The following is a 22,116-nucleotide window of genomic DNA, read 5'->3' on the forward strand; positions in this document are numbered from 1 at the left end:
AAACAAGCTGATAAGTAATAGATGACAGAAGGTACCCAGGTACCTATGTACTAATTTCTCAGAGTGCGGTAACACAGGAGTGTAGGTGGGTAGGGAATGATTAGAAGTGAGCCTGGCAGCAAAATCAGGTGCAGGGAGTGCAAGTCATTCTGTTCCTCTCCCTAAATCAAATCCTCTTTGGTTTTTACTCTTCTACTACCTATATCCCAGTTCAACCACAATAAATACGCATAAACTTCAATTTACACGCTCACTGAAATTACAGGCTACTCTGTAAAACTGAAGTGCATAAATTTATTTTGAAAGGATGATGTAAGATTTCACATCCCTGAAAGATTTGCCATAAAAAGGTCTACCAGCTCCTACTCTACCTGACAGAAATATAATCACTGTTACATAATTTTAAGGTAGTATAACCATGTATATAACTATGCAAAAGTAGAGTTTGTTAAAGAGTTATTTAATTTGAATACGTACAGTGCTATACCATAGCTATACTTCACTTAGATTTTTATTTTTTTTGGTAATTAGTACACTCACAAAGGCCCATGGCAGCCAAGTCTCATAACACAGAAAACAAAACAGGAGTCAAGAAATGTACAGTTTATTCCTGATGATCACTGAAAACACAATTATAAAAATCGGCACTCTAAGCTCTTTGAGAGACATTCCCCTGAAATCTCAGGATAAACCACCAGTGTTTCAGCTCCTCTAGCACTCCCCTTGCTCCATTTTCCTTAAGATTATATTTTCTCTTCCACTATGTTAAATATGAAAAGTCAAAATGCAACCTGAAACTTCAAAGTACCTTGTAAAAATCCAGTCATTGGCTTGTGAAATAAATGACAACTGGCCAATATAATATTTGTAGACACTGTAGGCTGAATACAATTTCCCTCTATACTAGTTAACACGTATTTGAGTATGAAAGCAAGTGTTAGACTCGATCATCTGTTTCTGTAATACGGATGATATGTAGGCAAGGTAGGTGCTATAAACAAGGCAACAGGCTGTTACTTGATTTATTGACTTTTTAAAAAATATCATGTACTGTCTCTGAATCAATTCTCAACCGATGGCTTCAAGTAACTATATTTGAATGTAAGAATGAATCTAGTCAGCAACAATTTTCCAAAAAAAAATAAATCCAGATTTATCAATGACTTTTACTAAAAAAAGGATTTACAAAAGACAATTTTTCATTATCTTATTAATACCATGACAACTACTTATTTGAGCATGGCAGCTTGTATTCCTTGCAAATACTAAGTTAACATTTATTATGTTAACTTTTAACATATTCCAGCTTCACTGCAGAACTGTTGAGAGACAGGAAGCATCAATCCTATCAGATGAATCCACATTATGTCCAAGACTCCGTGAAGAGCGTGTTCCACTTTGACTATTATGCTAGTTTTGAGGCTGTGAAACTAGGGTTCTTTTTCATACTTTCATGCATATAACCAAAGCACACTTTATAATTCTTCCCCCTGCCCCCCACCAAGTATCACTGAAGTGCTGGCTTACACTCTAAAGTGAAAGCACCTGTTCCAGTATAAATGAAAACATTACATTCAAATAGGTACAGTCTGAGGCATATTGTGTATGGGGTTCTCCTCTAGTAGCATTACATGCACATCCCATGTGTAAAATGATTAGTACTGGGATGAAGTCTAAAAAAGACAGTAAGATCTGCCTTTAAAGATGCCTCATCCTCCATCAGCTATATAGCCACAATTTGAGATAGTTCAATTTGAGAGTTAAAGATTATGGATCCCATATAGGATATATCCTGTATTGTTAAAAATCAGGTAACTCCTCAAAAAAAACCAGCTGCATGATTTAAGTACTATTTAGCAAGATTACATGGAAGAGTCTTGATGAAACGCTGGAGAAGTTCAGTGGACCCTAATACAAGTACAACTCGGCTCCTGAAGGCTAGTGCGCTCACAAGTACTGGCTAAAGGAAACTGTAGTAAAATGTTAATCTATACTATGAAACAGTAATCCCAGTTTCCTAAAGAAGGTAAAAGGCTAGTCAGAGATGCCAGAATAAATTGTCCTCAAGGGTGGCAAGTTTTACATTCTTGTATTCTGCAGCAAATTAAAGGGAAAGATGAATCAAAGCTATTTGCCAAGATCATTTACTAGTAAAAATCCAGAAGTCCATTAGGTGCAGAGCCACTGGTATAATCTTCTACAGAGTTTACCAGCTCAGTTTTGGAATTGTTTTATGGCATTGCAGACACAACCTGACCCTATTCATCTATAATAGAGACTATGGATAGCCTTCCTGTAATTTTGTGGTTTGTAAAACTTTTGAATAAAGGGAGAAAAGGTCTACACATTAGACAATGACTTAATTTCATCATACTTTCATACGATTAAGACTTTTCAATGGATCGTTAACTCATTTACACTCAAGCCCTCCTGTTCTCTAGGATCAGCAACAATAACCAGACTGAAATGCTGTCTGAACTACATCTGTTGTCTAACTCATTTTCTTTTTAGAATTGAAAAACCACCGCCCCAAAAGTAAGTCAACAATCGGTCTCAAAGTTAATATACACTGACTCCAAGGAGAGAGTCCTCAATTGTAAGAGATTCATAAGACGGTCCAAAGAACGCAACAAATGTTTCCAGTACCACCCCAAGAAAATAGCTGTCCTTATTAGGTCTGCCCTTTTTAATTATTTTTTCTAACTTATTGACAAACAGCTTAGCTTAGCTTCTATTTGACTGGAAAAGCAAAGGCATTGCAGGAATAACAGACATTTGAAGACTGGTAGGTATTATATTGTGCTCAGAGTATTTAAGGTGCTCCAAAACTTTCTCTGTTAATGCGAATTAAGGAAGGTCTTGTCTTGATCTTTTGAGGCAGTAAATAATATAATCAATGATGGTAGGTGGAAAAATTAAAACTTCTTGAAAAGACCATAGTACCTTATGTCCACTCACTTCAGTGGGGCTGACACATACAAGGAAGGGTAAAAATGAATCAAGATTCCGTAAGATTCCTCTTACATTTTATTTATTGATATAATGAGCATCCCTGCTATATATTTGATGAATTCCAGAACTACTTTAAATATACTTAAGGTAAGGGTACAGGAAAAAAATATGAAAAAAAATATAAATCACCATCTTATTAATGGATGAGAAGAGAAAAACCGCAGGGATCAGTTATTCTTTCACTCTTAAAAGTGGTTTTAATTTTTCTAGCTCTTCTTCTAAGATACAAACTCTTTCGGATGTCATGGCTAGGACAGCCCTGCTTGGTGTTCTGTATAAGACAATTCATCTTCAGAAAGGGCATGTTTTTAAGGCTTCCAAAAGCATGTCATCCACTTCTCAAGTAAGGTCAGTGTCTGGAAAGGGGCTGCTAGTGACCCTCACTGTTTCTCGTTACCCTTCATGGCAATTTTCTCGTAATTGCTAAGAGAAAATGAATATACCCACAAGTAACAGCCATTCCAAAATGCCCCACTTCTGGGCAGAGAAGGAAAATATCGGAAATTCATCCATTACCTATAAATCTAATGATACAATTAAATCCAGTATAGCTGCAAAATAGCTTATATCTGGTCCTCAGGGAAGGATAATCTTAAATTAGTTTTCCTAAGTTTCTGGGTTTGCTTAGAGAATAATGAAGTACATCTTCCCAAGTTAAACCAGCTCTCAAAAAGGCCAATTAACATGCAACACCGAAGCCTTGTTTCAAGGACAAATTTCATAATTTTTAACTTTTTATTCTAATACAAGCAGATGATTACTTAAAGATTAAAATTTAACAAAGTAAAATGATTCTGTTTTTTAAGCAAGCAACCTGCAAAGCATTAAAGGGTAGCAAGTATAAGTCACTACCTATAACATAAAGAGAAGCAAAACCTGAAAAAACTACATTGTCAAAACCTGAAAAGGCTACATTGCTGTCAAAGAATGTAAACAAGGAGTAATGGCTGGGCATAAAGTGCCAAGGGCATAAAGTACAATCCTAAATGCACAAATATAGCTGACTGAAAGACTCTTATCTCAAGATACACATGCACAAATACACTAAAAATTTAGTTTATATGATCAGCAGTATCTTTGCACACGTTCTGATTGTTATTTTCAGAGACAAATGTATGTTATCAAAATAGGGTTTCAAACAATGACGCAATGTTCAAAGAGCAGGCAAAATAACTACAAATAAAGATAAGTGAAAGGTTTAATACAGGAGTCAGTTACTGGAAAAGATAGTGCCTGGCCTGCCACTTCACAAGCCAAAGAATAATGCCTTTGTAGGTCACCTTTAGCCATTAAATCAAAAATTCAATCCATTCTTGTGTTTTGTACTATACTCTTTATATACAGGACAAAAAAGTTTTCACTAATGAAAGTCATCAATGTAAACACAGGAAAAAATGCATTTCTTACACACCAAAAGCCAAGAAAAAGCCCTATGGAATCCAATTAAGGTAATGAAAAATATCACACTGTTCATTTCCTGAAAAGTGCAAACCTCTAGAGGTAACACAAGACACCTAGATAATAAAAACATACAGTTTAAAAAAAATCCTATTAAAAATCCTAAACATTCCAAATCATGTATCTTTTAATTTTGATCCAAACAAGACCAGTCCCATCCTTTTTAATGGTTACAATACCCATCTATCATTTTACCTAGAGACTTACTTACTCAGTACTTGCTACCAAGTACTATTATTAAAGACAAGTAACCAAGTAACAATTATATATTGTTAAAGATAGTTGTGCATACCTATTGTATCAGCTTTACTAAATCTTCGTGTGACAACATTGTTCATATTTCCATTTTCACAAAGCTTTAATTCTGTTAGATATACTTCTACTTTGCAGTGCTTTACAAACATACCCTGTTCAACGACCTGAAAAACAGAGTGGGATCAGGTATCAGTCCAAATATGTTTTCATATACACACTTCAAAATATTTTTGAGAACTCTTCAAGAAACTGAAGTTCAGCGAATGTAAGACACTTAACAAATGCCAAAAATGAGAACTAAATGTCTCCATAGCTTTTTAGAAATATAGGAAACAAAAAAGTACTTTCTTCCCATAATGATGATGTCTTTCAAAGTGTTAAGTACAGTGGAAATCAAAAATATACATAGTTAACCAAAAGATAAGATACTTGATCAAAAGACAAAAAAACAACAGAAGTTATTTTTATTTCAAACCACATTTGCTGTATGCTACTTCCTCAAAACACAGAGGAAGTTTTCACAGTTTTCACTAATTTTCACAGTTAAAGAATACTTATCAAAAACAGAATACACACTACTAAAATCTGGATGTCACATTCTAAAATAAATCCTGTATTTAAACAAGACCTAGAAATCTTCCACTTATATTCTGATAATGAATACATTAATTTGAAATTTCACCTACTCATTACAGTTGCTTATTATATATTAATTTTTGTAACACCTATTACAAAATAGTTAAGCATATAGGAATTTTTTTAATAAAAGTAGAATGTAGAAAGAAATATTCAGGGTCACCTCTTAAATGTTTTTCCCTTTGATCTTCCAAAGTGTAACTGCAGTACTTAGTCATGTAGACTGTTCCAAAAATAACCATCAGTCTGATATGTGATACTTCTGACAAATACGGTAAAAAAAACCCAACAAGCTACCAGCTAATTGCTAGGAGAGATCTGCTATCTGCTGCACAAATATAACTTGTATGTATGTGCCATAGGAAAAAAAAAATATTAGTGAATGATTTCACTGCTGTTCAGTAGTTTGCCTTCGCTTAAATGACTGACAACCATGACATTTAAACAAAAACATGTCTTAGTTTGAGCAGCTTAGTAGGGTTTCAGCTACTAGAGTAACAACAAAACAGTTGAAGTAAACAAAACTGTGCAGTATGGCTAAGACATTTCTGAGAATAAAACTGACACTGTAGTGTTAATCCTGTTAAATAAATTCATAATGTTATTTGACATGGATCAGATACAACATTGTATCAATTTAAAATTTGGTTCCACATTTAAAAAAAAAAAAAGTTGATGCAACAAATTGGATGAAAGAAAAGTATCATCCCACCTCTATGAAAAAAACATTAAGGTAGATAGGAGAAAGAATCATGAACAAATGACCAAAGCATCATAAAGAAAAATTCTAAACTGGAATATGCATCTCAGAGGATAACTACTGTTCATATTGGCAGAAAATACTGAAGCTATGCCAGTTTACCTGACCACTCGTTACATTCCGCTATTTTTCCAGTGAGTTCCTTCCAAGTAGAAGGCAAGTTACTCTAATTTCCCTTCTCTCTCCTTCCATTTTCCCCCCAAAGTGAAAAAATTACAGAACTTTTACTTTACCATGATGACAGAAGGGCATTCAGTTTGCTGAAATCCATCTTCAGGAAAAACAGTAACAAGTTGATAACAGATATATCTTTAAAGAAGGAGAGCCATGCCATTTTAATGGATTTCAGCTCTTAGAGAACTAGAGAAAAAGAAAGAGACATTCCAGGGATGTCTCTCTCAAAAGAGATCTCTTTTATTGTATTAAAAAGTATGCTAAAAAAACCCCAACAAACTACTTATACTGCTGACCAAATTAATTTTGAGGACACAAGATTTCTTCTATGGCTAAATGTGGCACTTGTTTGAAAGGAATGCACTTTAAGTAAGTGACCAGCATGCACATAGTTAGACCATGCTCATGTCATAGAGGCAAAAATAGTTGTATTAACACCATAAGTCATATCAAACTAAATTCTAGTCATAATATTCTTTCAGCACTTTTACAGTAATTAAAATAAAGATTCCTGTACCTGAAAGAATATGCCCTAATGGTCAATTTAGAAATGGCAAACATAACAAAATATATTTTAAAACTTAAATACTTCAGTCAAGTGAGGATGCAACTGTAATCACTAACCTGAAAATCTTAAGAAATAATACAAACAAAAAAGATTATCTGATCAATAAGCTGGTAAAAAGTTCTATCACCTTAATAAGGACAGTATGTGCTGGAGCAAAAAAAGAAAAATTAACATCAAAGATGTTAATTTTTTAAGTACCTCATACTGATGGAGGGCCACAGTATCCACCATACCATGGACTACTACTTGTGTTGAGGTAAGCTTTTTGCTTAAAGAAAAAAATCCCCTAGCAAGCTGCTGAATATAGAAGACTGTGCTTATCAGAAAATGAACTACCAATTACTCTGCCAGCGTTAACTTTATTAGAGCTAGGCTTTTCACTAATATAGTCAATATAGTTTTAGGGTTTTATACTTAATTACAAAAGCATTTGCATTAATAGACTTAGAAGCTTCTAAAGCAAGTTCTTCTTGAAATATTAGAGGAAAAAAAAAAGAAAAGTATTATATCCTTTGCATCCTCATTTCTCAATATTAAAAACTTAAGCCTCTCAAATGTGAGTAACAATTAGATATCTATAAACAACTAAAGCAGGAGTTGTCTACGATTATCATACGCAAGGACTTACAATCTTCTAATAAATTCCTATGCAAGTCCTGCATATTTGCAGGATTATATCTGAGTCACATTCATCCCAGTGGGTAATTTAAGAGTACCTTGCGTGCTATTGGCTCTTGACCTTCCATCAGTGTGTACCAGCTAACTAGCCTATTCCAGCCTTCAGTTGGCAAAAGGATGTAGTCCAGCTCATCAATGAGATGTTCCTTGAGAGACTGAGAATCACCATCTGTAAGGAAAAGATATTTTTACTTGAATACTGTAATTCTGTTATTTGAGTTTTTAATGTAACATTTTTCAACTAAATAGAAGAAAAAAAAATTTCTGAGTCACAGTTATGTTATCAGTATTATGGTATTCAAAGCAAAACTCTTCTGAAACTATTTGCAAGCTATCCAGTTCATGCATAACACACCTATTACAGGTAGCATTCCTACACTCCCGAACCCAAGTGACAACTCCATATCCTCATGCAATCATAAGCACCTAACTTGTTATCACACACCATCATAGCCTTCAGAGAAACCAATCCATTTCTCCACCCACTTCACACATATTCCTGTATCACCATGGATACTTCCATTTCATGCTACCGTTGCATCCTTCACTGAAAATGCAGAAATGGGTAGTTACAGTAGATACAAGACAAAGTTTGAAGTCATTTACTCTAAAGAATCATAGAATTCGTAGGCTGGAAGGGAACTTTCAGATCATCGAGTCCAACCATCAACCTAACTCTGACAAAAAAACATCACTAAACTATATCTCTAACCACTACGTCTACCCGTCTTTTAAATACCTCCAGGGATGGTGACACAACCACTTCCCTGGGCAGCCTGTTCCAATGCTTAATAAACCTTTCAGTGTAAAAACTTTTCCTAATATCCAGTCTAAACCTCCCCTGGCACAACTTGAGGCCATTTCCTCTTGTCCTATCACCTGTTACTTAGGAGGAGAGACCCACCCCCACCTCACTACAACCTCCTTTCAGGTAGCTGTAGAGAGCAATGAGGTCTCCCCTCAGCCTCCTCTTCTCCAGGCTAAACAACCCCAGCGCCCTCAGCTGCTCCTCCTAAGACTCGTTCTCCAGACCCCTCACCAGCTTCGTTGCTCTTCTCTGGACACGCTCCAGAATCTCAATGTCTTTTTTGTGGTGAGGGGCCCAAAACTGGACACAGTACTCGAGGTGAGGCCTAACCAGTGCCAAGTACAGGGAGATGATCACTTCCCTACTCCTGCTGGCCACACTATTTCTAATACAGGCCAGGATGCTGTTGGGCTTCTTGGCCACCTGGGCACACTGCTGGCTCATATTCAGCTGGCAGTTTACCAACACCCCCAGGTCCTTTTCTGCCAGGCAGCTTTCCAGCCACTCTTCCCCAAGCTTGTAACGCTGCATGGGGTTGTTGTGACCCAAATGTCAGATTGGGAAAATAACATGGTACAACCCTCCTACTTAAAGGATCCTACGTGCTCTGGAAACACAGTCCCTACAAAATTCTTCACAGCGGCAGCAAAGTGCAGCACTTGAAAGAAGTACAACTTGGCAACCTCTTTACATAAGTAGCGTGCTATTACCTTCGGTTCAATACTTATTACAGTGGTAAGTGGAAGAGTTCCAGATCTGAGCCACTGTGAGCCTCAGACAATTATGGCAGCCGTCTCCCGTTTGGAAGTACCCAACTACAGGCCAGCAAACACCCCTCTGTACAGAGGGATATCAAACAGTGAGACCCACACATTAAGCTCCAAAGAATGAATCAGGATAACATTTAATGAGGTATGAAAATAAACAGACTACATATAAAGAATAAATAAGACTGCAATAAATATACAGTCTATTTATTTTCGTTGTCCTATGTGGATGAACTGCAGAATTACATTGCACAATTAGAACTGAGCATAAAAGTCACCTTAAATAATCTCAAATTACTTCAAGTATTGGTCTTCCTCTTGATTTTTTTTAAGTAATACTTCTAAGGAAACTAATACTATTACCTTAATTTTTCTGCAAGGACAAAAATACGTGGGTGCTATGTGCATATGAGAAGTACTGAGGTCCTCTCATTTGACCACATTTCTGTACTGCTCATTTCTCCTTTGCAGATTGAACAAACACAGCATAATGTGACTTCAGTTAAAAAAATTATCCTGAGCATTAAAAAAGGCACACTTACAAAGTAAAGGTCCTTTAATAATAACAACTCAGCTTTTTTTTTTTTTTCCTGTATTAGAAATTAACAAAACATGTTTCAACATGGCCTCTTCTGTAGGAAGGCAACACTACTGAGGACATTTAAGAGATGTGTTCACTTCCTGGTGGGAAGAGTAAACAAGATTCAGCTTATCGAGATTCTAGAAATCTCCCTACTCTACCTGCACTTGATGCACCTTCAGTTGGTTTAAAGGCTCTGTGGTTTATAATTTTTTTCAGAACTTTATTCCCTCAAAGAAGTCCTCTGATGACTCAACACTGTTTTCTATGATGAACGATCAGCTACTTTAAACGACTACTTCTTGTGCTTGCTTTGTTAACCTGAAGTTGACTATGTAGCTTTTCTTTTGAAGATGGTACGTGTGCATTCCATTACACTCAACAACATTTTTTGCATATGTTGAGATTAACTGGAATCTCTACCTGTTAATTTCCACTGCTTTCACTTCATTCAAATGTTGTGGAAATAAGGGAGCAGCATTTAAGTAATATCAGTACAACATACTGCTTCAGTTTCCTGGAATCACTCTTTCTTGAAATTAATAACAGTTTCCCTTTTCAGAGCATTACACTGCAGAATATCTGAGAAAGCACGCCCATTTTAGATTATTTCATTCTTTAAATCAGCTGCAAATTTTCAGACTTAACATTTAAGGAAGGCAGTATGAAAGCAACTACTGCATACTATGTGCCAAAGACAGGCATTAAAAACTAGACATTTTCAGGTTCAATTTCTGCTACATAGGAAACCTAGTACATAGATTTGCAGCAGGTGAAGGAGACAGCTACTACTTGCTGAGCACTAACGCCCTTAATTTTAAAACTGCCTTCATACCAAACAGTAGATGTCAGACAGTAATTGGATGCACGGTATCACTGTCAAATGCAGAGCCATAGTTTTAGAACCACGAATGAGCAAAAAGTGAAGTTCATAAACCTCGATGCTGTGTTTATTTTGAAAGGGGTATTGGCAGTGTCAAAATGATAGAACACAGGTTTTCAGGAGTTTTTAGCAAAACGGCTAACATGACTCTAGATTTGGCCAGCTAACCCTAATATAGGCTTCATATCCACAGTAATCTGAACACGTATGTAGATCAAGTTATAAATAATACAGATCAACTAACACAGTTCTTTGCACATCTAGAAATCACCTTTTTTTTTAAAAGTGGGTAGACACAAAAGAGAGAATAAACTGACACTGCCTCACTGAGGATAAAAAAAACCTTGCCACATCTGATTTCAACTGAAAAGCATCACCTGAACATGCCTGCCTCACTGCTAGATTTACTGCAAGAATGTATGAAAGATCTAGATACTCACATTTCAGAAAACAAAACACATCACTCCTCTGGAGCAAACGACTTTTAAGTTTGTGGATGGAAGAGAACATACAGACGTGCATGACAAACAGGACCTTCTTCAAAGGCAATGATACTAGTCACTGTCAGACTTGCACACTCACACTGACAACTAGTGCAACATGGTATGACAAGTCCTATGAAAGAAGCAATCATCTTTAACTTGTAAAATAATGTGATATTAACTACAGTTGAAAAGTTTTGAATTAATAAAGTCAGAGTTCATCATAAACCCCATGAAGCTGTAAAAATTTGTATTATTATGTGCAAAGAAATTATGCAGTACTATTACATTACCTGCAACTGCAAAGAAGGAAACCAATCATCTGCTAGATTTTGTATCCACTAGATTTTGCAGATTAAATATTAACGACTCTAATGGTATTTGAACACCAGATATTAAATATAGAATTTGACCTAAGGATTAAAATATCTGGGAAAGTGTTCTGAGACCTGTGTCCACGAAGCTGACTACAGTTCAGCAAAAGGCAGTCAGACCCGAGTACTTACAGTGACAGAGTTTAACCATACTTAGAAGACCATAAAAAACGTGGAAATTATCCTCTATCACTTCAGACTACTTTATATTATCACTGAACTGCATAATACCTCTTCAATTGTTCCAGAATCAAAGTAAGGGCTTGGGGCTCATTTACAAAATGAAATTTTAGAGTTCAACTTAAAAAATGTTATTTTAAATCAACCAATTTAGTTAAGCTAAAAAATATCTCAGTGAACTCGGGCTAGCTATTTGTCAACTTCACTAAATTTCAGCTCCCAAAATATCACTTTAAACCAGTAATTTGTAAATTATTAAATATTCTGTTACCATTGCAAAGAAGTCCCAATAATTTTATTTATAAAGTCGTAATTTGTTAGAGAAATCTATTCCAGTTCCCTTGTCATGGTCTGAAAACAAACAAACAAAAAGTTTCACCTTCATAGATGAGACTCATTTGCACAATCAACTACAAAAGACGAACAATCTGTGACAAACCTGCACCAAAGGTTAGCATTGGCTTATTATACAGTCAGAAGCAGTTACCTTTGAGAAGTCCAGAATTATCAATAGGACCAGGGTACACATTCTGATCTCCCATCTGGTATTTGTCCCAGCTGTCAAATCCAACATATTTTTTCCATTGTTTGAACCAGCGACTATCCACTAGATACCTTAAATAGAAGAAGACATACAAGTTAATTATTGTCATGCTACTACTTTTTACAGTACCAATTAATTCGTATTAATGCACTTGTATCCATCAGCCTTGCAAAATGAAGAATGTTTTTGTCTGGACTGCTAACCATCATCAGCATATCCTACCAACAAGGACTTTAATTGTGGGCAATTAAATATCCCACTAATCACAGCAGCTAAACAGTTTTGCAAGACTGCCAATACAGCATATCAGAAGTAGAAGAATGGCAAGTTCAAAAAACATTTCCCTTTTTAGCATGAAATATCATCAGCTTTAATTCCTGTTCTCGATTTGTGAATTCAGGAGACTCAACTTAAATATCTATAATTGGACAGCCCTTTAAAAAATGAGAGATAACTTTTAATAAAATATTTTTTCCTGATGGAGTTTTATCTATAACATTCATATGCTAGTTGAAAAACCTTAGAACTCTGGTGTCCTGTCAAGAACTACAGTCTTAAGTGTTTTCTTCCTTTGAGTCAGCATCAACACATGCAGCAAACATTCTGCTTTTGAGGCAGTACTAGATGTTCCTCCTACATATAATTATGAACTTCACACTTACATATAAAGGGCTATCTCTAAACTCAGCTCCACAGTGTTTCTACCCTGATTAAACTGTTGCCATATGAAGTCCAGCAATACCTACATTTTATATCTTTTTGTCCAAAATTTCTTTAAGATCAAGATATCAGATTTGTTCAATAATCCTCAGATTTTATTTTATTTAAAAGACACCACGTTCGTTATTTCTCTTCCCTAAAAGTATCCACCTGCTTCTGTCTGGTCTGTACCAACCCTTTTGCTACTACCCTAGTACATGTCAGAATACTACTATCAGGATGAAATGCTAGTTCAAACTATAAACATAACAGGTAATCCTCATTCTTTTCTTTGGGACTACGGAACTCTTATTTGTAGCACACCAATAATATGCTATTGAACCTTTAAGAGACACCAGAACTTCCTGGTGATTCAAATACTAGTCTGCTAATACATATAGTGTTATTAGGCAATCATTCTGTAGGAGTTACTCACAAACACCATGGAAAAACACAGAACAAAAACATTAACGCCCACAACTCTTGTAACCAAAGAAATACACACATTGCTTGAGTATACATTTTACTGAATAGGTTTAAAAAAAAAATACATCAAAGGGGCCTTATACTTGTGTTTCTAAATGATGTTAAGTACAGTAAGAACTAACAAACCTAAGATACGTAAATCTTGACTTATTTCTTCTTCTCAAGTCCAATTTTTCTCTCTAACACACACAGATCAAGCCTGGAGTCAGCCTCCAGAAGTACTGCTAGCAAACTTCTGGTAAAGAAGGAAATACTACTAATCCCATTAAGTGGGATCCTTTGTAGTCAACTTATCAGCTTCTTTTCTCAATAAGCACCAATTTTTCAGTTTCTACAGAACGTATTCTTAAGTGTTAATCTCTAGGTAAAAGTCCTTTGGAAAGGAAGAGGAAGGCGGCGTTAGAAAGCTATACATAAGATAATCACAGGCTTTTGGATGCTTACTTCCCCTACAATCCTTCAAAGACATCAAAGACTAAGGTCTCAAAGGCACCTTTACAACATCTATGACAACACCACCCTAATTCACGTGGTAAACAATCTTGATTCGAAATATGATTACATCAACAGTAATAATGAGTCTGTGAACAAATTACTCCTAGCCTTAGCTTGTAACTACCCTAAGCAAACAACATAAATAGCAAAGGCAGAGCCATGTCTCAACTGCTACAGACATAGTTGTGCCAGTGTAAGACCTTTGGTTAGGGACCAAATTTCTCCCTCACCATTGCCAGACATACTGTGAAGCATGTACCTTGACCACCACACAGAGTAACACTTGGTCTTGTATCTATTCTACTTTCATAACCTGTTACTAACTGCTCAAGAGTCATCAATTACTACGAGTTGCCATCTCTTCTGAAATTGTTCTGTACACGACTTTGTCCTTGAACTTGCAACACACTATTTCTTTCTGAAATTTTAAACACTTAAAGCAGTCAGAAAACACCCTCAAACTGCTTTTTGAACCAAAATTATATATTAAAGAAAAATCAGTTTTAAATACTATTAAGGAAATGTACATGAAAAGTATTTTCCTACAAAAATGTCCTTTTCCACTCTTACCAACCTCAGAAACAGACAGTGACTTAGCAGGGTGGTTTGGCCACAATGCGTCCCACCAAATCGGTAATAAAACAGCACCGTTTGAAGTCCTACTACAGAAAGATGAGATATTTAACTTCACTATGATTTAACAATAGAGAATCATTCTAGAATAGCCTGGCCCAGCACTGATTATTTCAGTTTTGTGGCAGAGTTCCCTTGACATGTTTTGTTTAGAGCATGTTTAGGATGTAATAGGAAACAGGATTGGACATGGCTAAGCTGCACTAAAGATGGTGAAATTTGGGATGAAACACAGTAAAAAGATAAGAACAGGCTATTACAAACCCAAACAGATTTAAACTTCATAAATGCTGGAAAAAAAAGGTAAAATTTACCTAGTTCAAATCTGAGTAAGTTCCAGTTCCACACATATTTCACACTTCAAGAATCAAGCTCACTCAGAATACACTGAGTTCTTGACCACTTTCCATTGTCTATGCTGTTCAGTGACATTACAAGACCTACCCAACAAAGCAATGAGCTTATCAAAATAATTCAGATCTTTGTGTACAGAAAACCTCATTTTGCAACACAAGAAAGTATCAAAATAAAGCCTTACTGTCTTATGTAAAAGCCTCTTCTGAACTTAACTTTTCAGGTTCTCCTAACACTGTAGCAGATTTAACGATCACTGCAGCAAAACCTATGAAACGACAAACCTCAAATTGTGAGTTTGAGAACTCACATGAGAAACAACTTCAACTATCAAAACATACCAGTTTGTGAAAACAGGCATATTACATGATACCTACATGTAATTTAAAATTTGGCATTATTATTTGTTTAAACAAGCATTCCACTAAAAAAAAACCAACAAAAAAACACAAACCCAAACCCAAAAGAGTATGATTATTTTTTTAAATATCAAATGAAAGCTAAGATACAAAGATTAAAACTTGAAAAGTCCCTTGAAAACACCATGTTTGCCATCATGTAATAGATAAAGGAAGTGAAGCAACATCGTTAACAGCTACCCAGTATGCTTTGAAATATTTGGTGTGTTTGTTACTGGAAGCTTTCTATTATATTTTTACTATCATAAAGTCCTCCTAAGTAATTCGGCAATAGAAGGAGAGAAAAAAATGAAACACATTAGGTTTACATTTTACAGAGGTAAGACACGCTTCCTTTTCCACAATCAATGATCAGATGCAGATGTCTTCAGATATGACCTGGTTCAATGAAGAAAAGAATGCTTTTGAAGGTACAGACTCAACAGTGAATGCAGGAAGGTTTTAAAGTGTTTGGTGTAACAGATTCTCTGTCCAATTCATGCCCAAGGTATGCCACATTCATCTACTACCCAGAAATGGGAGGGGGGAAGAGAATACAGCAGACAGAAGCCTGCAAAAGGCAATTTAGCCTATTTAATTTAAAGATTACATGAGTACGAATTTAAGAATTCAGTGAACACCACAAAGAGAGGTCACTTGAAAATTACGAAAGAAAAATCAGATCTCTACAAACAAATTTTCACCAAAAAATAACTAACTGTTGCAATTAAATGAGTGTTATCTTCCATTTCATGGAATAGAAAAGCAGACACTAGACTCTCCCCGGAAGTCTGAATTGGTATGACCACGTTAAATTAAGTGACTTTATTCTACGCAGTGCATACGTAATTGAATATAGAAGTCCGATAGTAAAGATAATTCTCCCTTTACCCGGAGTTTGCCAGAACAAGCCTGATGTTACTTTAATGGAATCATTGATATTTGTGTCTTTTTAAAGTACAAGTAGCAGCAGTTCTTCCCACATTTGCAAAAATCCAGTTCTTTCACTCCGCCTGTACAAATCCCAATTCCTTTTATAACAGCCTCTTAATATTTGACTCATTTTTCTTTAATAAATGAAAAAAGAGATACCGAATTTGATTAATCTTGCCTTTTGCTTTATACACAAAGTTTTCAGCCTTATGAACATACTCAAGGCCAGCAGCGTTCTCACCTTTCTCTTCTGCTGCAGCCATCCAGCACTATTCTGTAAGAGCCGTAACTACGTGTGGTTATGAATGCAGTCACCCTCGGGCATCCATTCTACCACCAAACCTGCCTGCCTTGCCCCCTACTCGATCCCATAGCCTCTACTTTCTTGATCTAAGTTTGAATGAACTATGAATCTTAAAGAAGGAAAGCTATCATTTCACACAGAAGGGAAATTACCATATAGGCAAAGTGACCATGGTTTTAATTAATGCTTAACAAATTACTGCTCCTGTAGAACCATATTCATTTTCAAATGCTGCGTGTTAAATGTCTGATCATACACCAGTAACACAGTGGCTTACAGAAAATTTTGATAATTGGACTTAACAGTGCAAGAAAGCTTGGGGCCCGCTGTTCCTAGATTTTAAGTGTTCACCATTACCTATTTCAACAGTTAATCAACTTTATTCTTGCACATCCAATTAATTTTGCCACCAACCAAATTTTGCTCTGCAATGTCTCTTTACAGCCCTCTCTAACTGAAAAGTTGGAACATTTCTGTTTCCTAACATAAAATGCAAGAACTTACATCACTTCTCTTCATATTTAGGAATTTGTACTTACATGCCCAAATAAAAGATTAATATTTCTAGCATAAAAAAAGTTGAAAGGCAACCTATAAATTATGCAAGTATGTAAGTGTGATAAGAACTAAACAGCACAGTCAAGTTCCTGTCCTGGAAAGAAAACACTGAGGGACAACCAAATCATAAAAAAAAGTCACACGAAGTTTGAGATTCCCTGAGCAAAGTCTGTCCAGTAGTACAATGGAGAAAAGCAAAATGAAGAATGAATGAACACCAAAAATCTGAAAGCTACTCAAAGCTACTTTGTCTTTTACTTTGTCCTTTCCTGTTTTCTTACTTGAATTCACCGAGTTAGACTTTGCTAGACTGGTATATTTTGGACATATGGACAAAGCTGCAGGGAACAATTAAAAAAAGAAGCTAACTGGTGCAAAACACTATTGTAAGATTGAATTCTACAACTGTGAAAAAATAAGTTAATATCTATAAAGCATAATTAAACTGATTGCTTTCAGATAAATAAGAGTGCACATGCATTTTTTGCAAGATGCATTCTACTGAAGAATAATGAAAAGACTGAAAAAGGGAAGATAATGAAATTTGTGTGCATTCTAGGGCAAAGCTTAATACTTTGGTTAATATTGCTTGTAATATGAAACAGTATATATTTATCTCTTTGTACTAATTTTTAAATACAATGAACCAGGTAGATCAATTTATTAGGATAAGGAGCAAATGGGCCACTGCCAGTTCTCAGGATTTCTTACAGACCACATCATACTCCAATAATCAAACCTGAAACAAAACTATTATATATTCGATATATTACTATACGTCTTACCAGAGCCTAGTGAACTACTTGCTGACCACAGATTATAGCTTAGAAAGTACTGCCTTACTCACTATCTCAATATTCAGCTCTTTAACATCCTTTATAAACAAAAGTAAGCAGAATACTTATGTAAGTCCAGTAATCAGTTTATTTTCTATTTAGAGATAACTGCTTTTGACTCAGGATCTACCAACATTGTTTAGACTTCTTAATTTAAAGTACAGAGTCTTTATTCTCAGACGGATGTTCTCAAGTGCAAACTCAGTATATCAGATTTTGAAAAATGCTAACAAACACTGTAGTTGTGTATTCTTACAGTAAATTAACGTGTGTATGTGCATACATATGAACATGTATATATATGTTTTATACATATTAGGCATTTTAATGAGCATTCTGCTGTTTTTACTTCAATAGTAATCCGATACAGGCAAGAGAAATTATTTTGAGTTACTACGCAATATAGTCACAGTAGCTGTCATCTTCCTCCTTTACAACAACTTGTTCTTAATCAATAGATGAAACACTATTTTTCTAATAACATTTTAGGGAAAACAAATTTGCATTCAAACGCTATACACTTCCCTCATCTTTACGCAAAAAGGATATACCATGTTAAATATTATGCTGCAAAAGAAGTTAATGCAATTACACCACACTCAGCTTAGGGGATCAAACTGCTGAAGCACTTAAAGTGCATAGCTAAAATCCAGCCTTCTTAGCATTAAGGAAAAAAAATAAAAATCAGAAGTGTATGGACCATAGATTTTCATGCTACAAACACATTCAATATAGCATTCTCACCAAGATCAACAAGACCACTCATCTACACAACAGGCGAACCATAAGAAGGCAACTTAATTTATGTTTTCATCACTGTTATATCCATGATACAATTAACCACCTGAAAACTAAGTAATACCTAGGAGGGACATTCAGTAATTTAAGAGGAAAAGACATACCACAAGTAAACAGAACTACATGTGCTAAAACCTCATTTCTTAAATAAGTTTTGATCACTTTTTAGATCACTCTTTAGGGGAAAATTATTAAAAACTTGTAGCATGCACTTGAGACCAGATACGCTTCACTGAATATGTGCTGTCCCAGATACAAGAATAGCATACCATGCATTAGTAAAACGGAGACATAAAATACCTGTACATTAAACTTGGTACAATGTTTTGCTTTTATTTTTGTTACTATTACCCAATATAGGAAAGAGTTCCGAACCAGTCTAATGTTATACGAGTTTTTGAACTGCAGACCTTACAGGTATCTACCCCAGGACACCTTAGCAAAGCTAAAAAATATGGCCTATTCCTTTTTTAAAACGATGATTAAGAAATGTTTGTTACTTAACTCTGATGGAATCAAGATTTCACTCAAGCAGGAAACACAAGTATTGCGCTCTCAGATGTCATCAGTCAAGCCAGTGAGCAAGATAACCAACCCACCTTCACAGGTAAAACACACCTGGAGGATTTGTAGCAGAGATTGAAGGAGAGATCTGTCTCAAATTTCTGGATATAATGTTTTGAGGGGCAAACCTTAAAAACTAAGACGACTTCACAACAAGGTGAACTGATTAAATCAGCATGACATTTATAGGCATTTTAAATAAAACTGATTTATTTGATGTGCTTGATGAAAACAGTACAACCAAGTTTGATTATACTAAAGTCACTCAGAGACAACAAGTTGATAAAAGAAATACATAAAGACTGGAATAACCCCAAACCTCAACCTAAAAGTAATCAAAATTATACATGTATGATTTGCTGAAAATTATACTTAAATATGATATTTTAGGTATTAATAACATTGGAAATACTTGTACAGTTTAATTAGTTTCAGGTGTTTTCTCGTAGTTGTACTATGCATCCTTAAAGCAATTGAAATTTTCTTTGAGCAAGCAGAATCAAAAAACTATAGAACATGTTCGTGAACATGTTCCCAGGTCAAGTCTGGCCTACTTTGGTACACAGCGTTCACTCCACAGCGGACCTTCAGATCTCTTCACCAGATATATCTGCTCTCATCTGTGAAGTGTTTCTTGCCTGTCTGAAGCAGATTATAACATACAAGGGACAATTTATACTCGAGTCCCCTGAAATGCCAGATACTGAATACAACAAAGATGAATGAACTTGCATCAGGGGACATTCAGATTCGACATTAGGAAAAAGTTCTTCATTGAACGGGTGGTCGGTCACTGGAACAGGGTCCTCAGGGAAGTGGTCACAGCACCAAGCCTGTCAGAGTTCAAGGAGCATCTGGACAATGTTTTTAGTCATATGGTTTAGCCTTAGGTAGTCCTGTGAGGAGCATGGAGCTGGACTCAACAATCTTATGGGCCCCTTCCAACTTGAGATGTTCTATGAAAATTTCATATCCTTCCAGTGCACAAGAGGAGCTTGTGTAACCATGGTCTACACTACCTTTACAGATGTGCAACACATCAGAATTTGCAGAGTATGTTTAGAACACTCCACAACAGTGGAATTTGTTCTGAACATAAAGACACAGAAAACCTAAGCAATCACAAGTGCAGCACATAGCAACATATTTTACCAAAGCATATGTTCTCCCTTTGATACAAAACAGGTTTTGATATCATATGGATTCAGTGTTATCACTGCAGAGAATAAAAAGATGAAATTCTGAACCCTGCAAATATAAGCTACAACAACATTCTCCTTCCAGTGTCTGATGACAAAAAGCCTAACTTGAGGTCTGAGGGTCCTCACAGATTGCATTTGCTCATCTCCCAATCTTAATTCAGGCTAGCACGAGTCCATTGATCACACAAAGGGGTTGAAAAATAGAATTAGAATGTTCTTTGATATCTTCTGATATTACATATCACTTCATTTCCTTGAAAAGCAATGATAACTGTTGGTCATACCTAGCTCATCCCACACAGAAGCTATTTTTCAATACTATATTCCCATTTAAGCATAACTTTTCTTTAAAAAACAATCTTTTAGTTGAACAATTTCTTGGCAAGTATTGACAAAGCATAATGCTTAACATTTCAATCTACTTTCCTCTTCCTGTTTTCCTATGCTTAGGTTGTTTTCAAAGCACAGATTACATTTGACCTTAAACTATTTTTAGTTAATATTATTTTCTTGTAAAAGACTATATCCCTCAAAGCTATATAAAAACATGTGATCTTTTACTTTATTCTCATGGTTTGAGGCAAACAAGGTTTGTTTAGAAATACTGTAAACCAACATTAAAAAGTTAAAAGTCATAGCTACTTTAAACTTGATGTAGCTGAAGACACTAAACAGACTAAATCTATCTTTAGGATGAGTTTCGATGAATTATTCCAACCTCATATAGCCCCTATAGACAACAACACTGAGAAAACAGTTCACTGCAGGTATTGTTATTCTTTGGGTCCCACTGGAGTGTGATGAAATAGTGATTATTTCTGGCATTTACAAAGGACTGCTCATCTCTGTGATTAAGGGCCATTAGCCTGGTTCCTGCTTGTGTTCTCATCAATTACTGGACTTAGAGTTTCTGCAATATAATCTACAAATTACAGAGTACTTATTTTATTATCTTTCACAATATAGTCATAGCAGCAACAAATTTTTTGGTCCTTTTACTCCTATACAAAATATTCAAGTATTAAAACACAATTACCAGCTGACAGCCATGCATTAAATCCAAATAAATGTTCATATTGGGCCAGTCAATTAAAATTACCAACAAAAGACTATCCTGATGAATAATCATGTATAGAAACTTAGGACAGCCCAAAGTGGGATTACTTATAGCCTTTGTAAATTAATTTACATGAACAAAAGAATGAAACTATTACACTTGTAAATGCACATTCATTTCTTACACAAAAATTCAACAAATAATAAAAACCAGTAATAAATTTACGCAAGTTTTAAAATTTCACAGATGCATGACCATGTATGGATATTGCCCTCTCAACAAACGAAAATAATAGTACCAGCAGGAAAGTCGCTAATTGATTTCTAAAATTCTCTCACGGTTTGTAAATTTTTCACGTAATTTAACTTCACCTGTGGTTTACTGCACATTTTGATTTAATAAACCTTATTAACACAGCATCAACATCACAGAGTACAACGGTGTTCATTCTTTACCTTTACACCCAGATTGATAGAAAAATATTTGAACAGTATGACTATGATCTTGGTATTTTCCATTGCTGTCAACAGCATTCTGAACGCATTTCTCAGTTATATATAGACAGAATTAAAAAACACGTAACCTAGGTTTATTTATATTGACTGACAGGTCAGCCCTTTGACTTCAAAATCAAACCAGT

General features: G+C 35.4%; 1 protein-coding gene across 8 annotated transcripts in view; it reads right to left on the minus strand.

The window, feature by feature from the left end:
- Positions 1–22,116, minus strand: part of USP15 (ubiquitin specific peptidase 15) — a 64,541-nt gene that overhangs the window by 36,646 nt on the left and 5,779 nt on the right. For 4 of the 8 annotated variants that reach the window (XR_008466066.1, XM_054199342.1, XM_054199336.1 and 1 more), the window contains exons 2-4: positions 12,103–12,230; positions 7,580–7,710; positions 4,763–4,889 (exon numbers count right to left, since the gene is read on the minus strand). Coding sequence is in view for 5 of the 8 variants with exons in the window: in XM_054199342.1 (XP_054055317.1) it covers positions 4,763–4,889; positions 7,580–7,710; positions 12,103–12,230 (386 nt within the window). In the remaining 3 variants the exon portion in view is untranslated. Of the gene's footprint in view, positions 1–4,762; positions 4,890–5,524; positions 5,981–6,354; positions 7,515–7,579; positions 7,711–12,102; positions 12,231–22,116 lie in introns of those variants that run through there. The other 4 variants (XR_008466072.1, XM_054199345.1, XM_054199353.1 and 1 more) reach the window with 4 other exon arrangements.

The sequence above is a fragment of the Rissa tridactyla genome, chromosome 1, assembly GCF_028500815.1.
Source record: "Rissa tridactyla isolate bRisTri1 chromosome 1, bRisTri1.patW.cur.20221130, whole genome shotgun sequence".
NCBI lineage: Eukaryota > Metazoa > Chordata > Aves > Charadriiformes > Laridae > Rissa > Rissa tridactyla.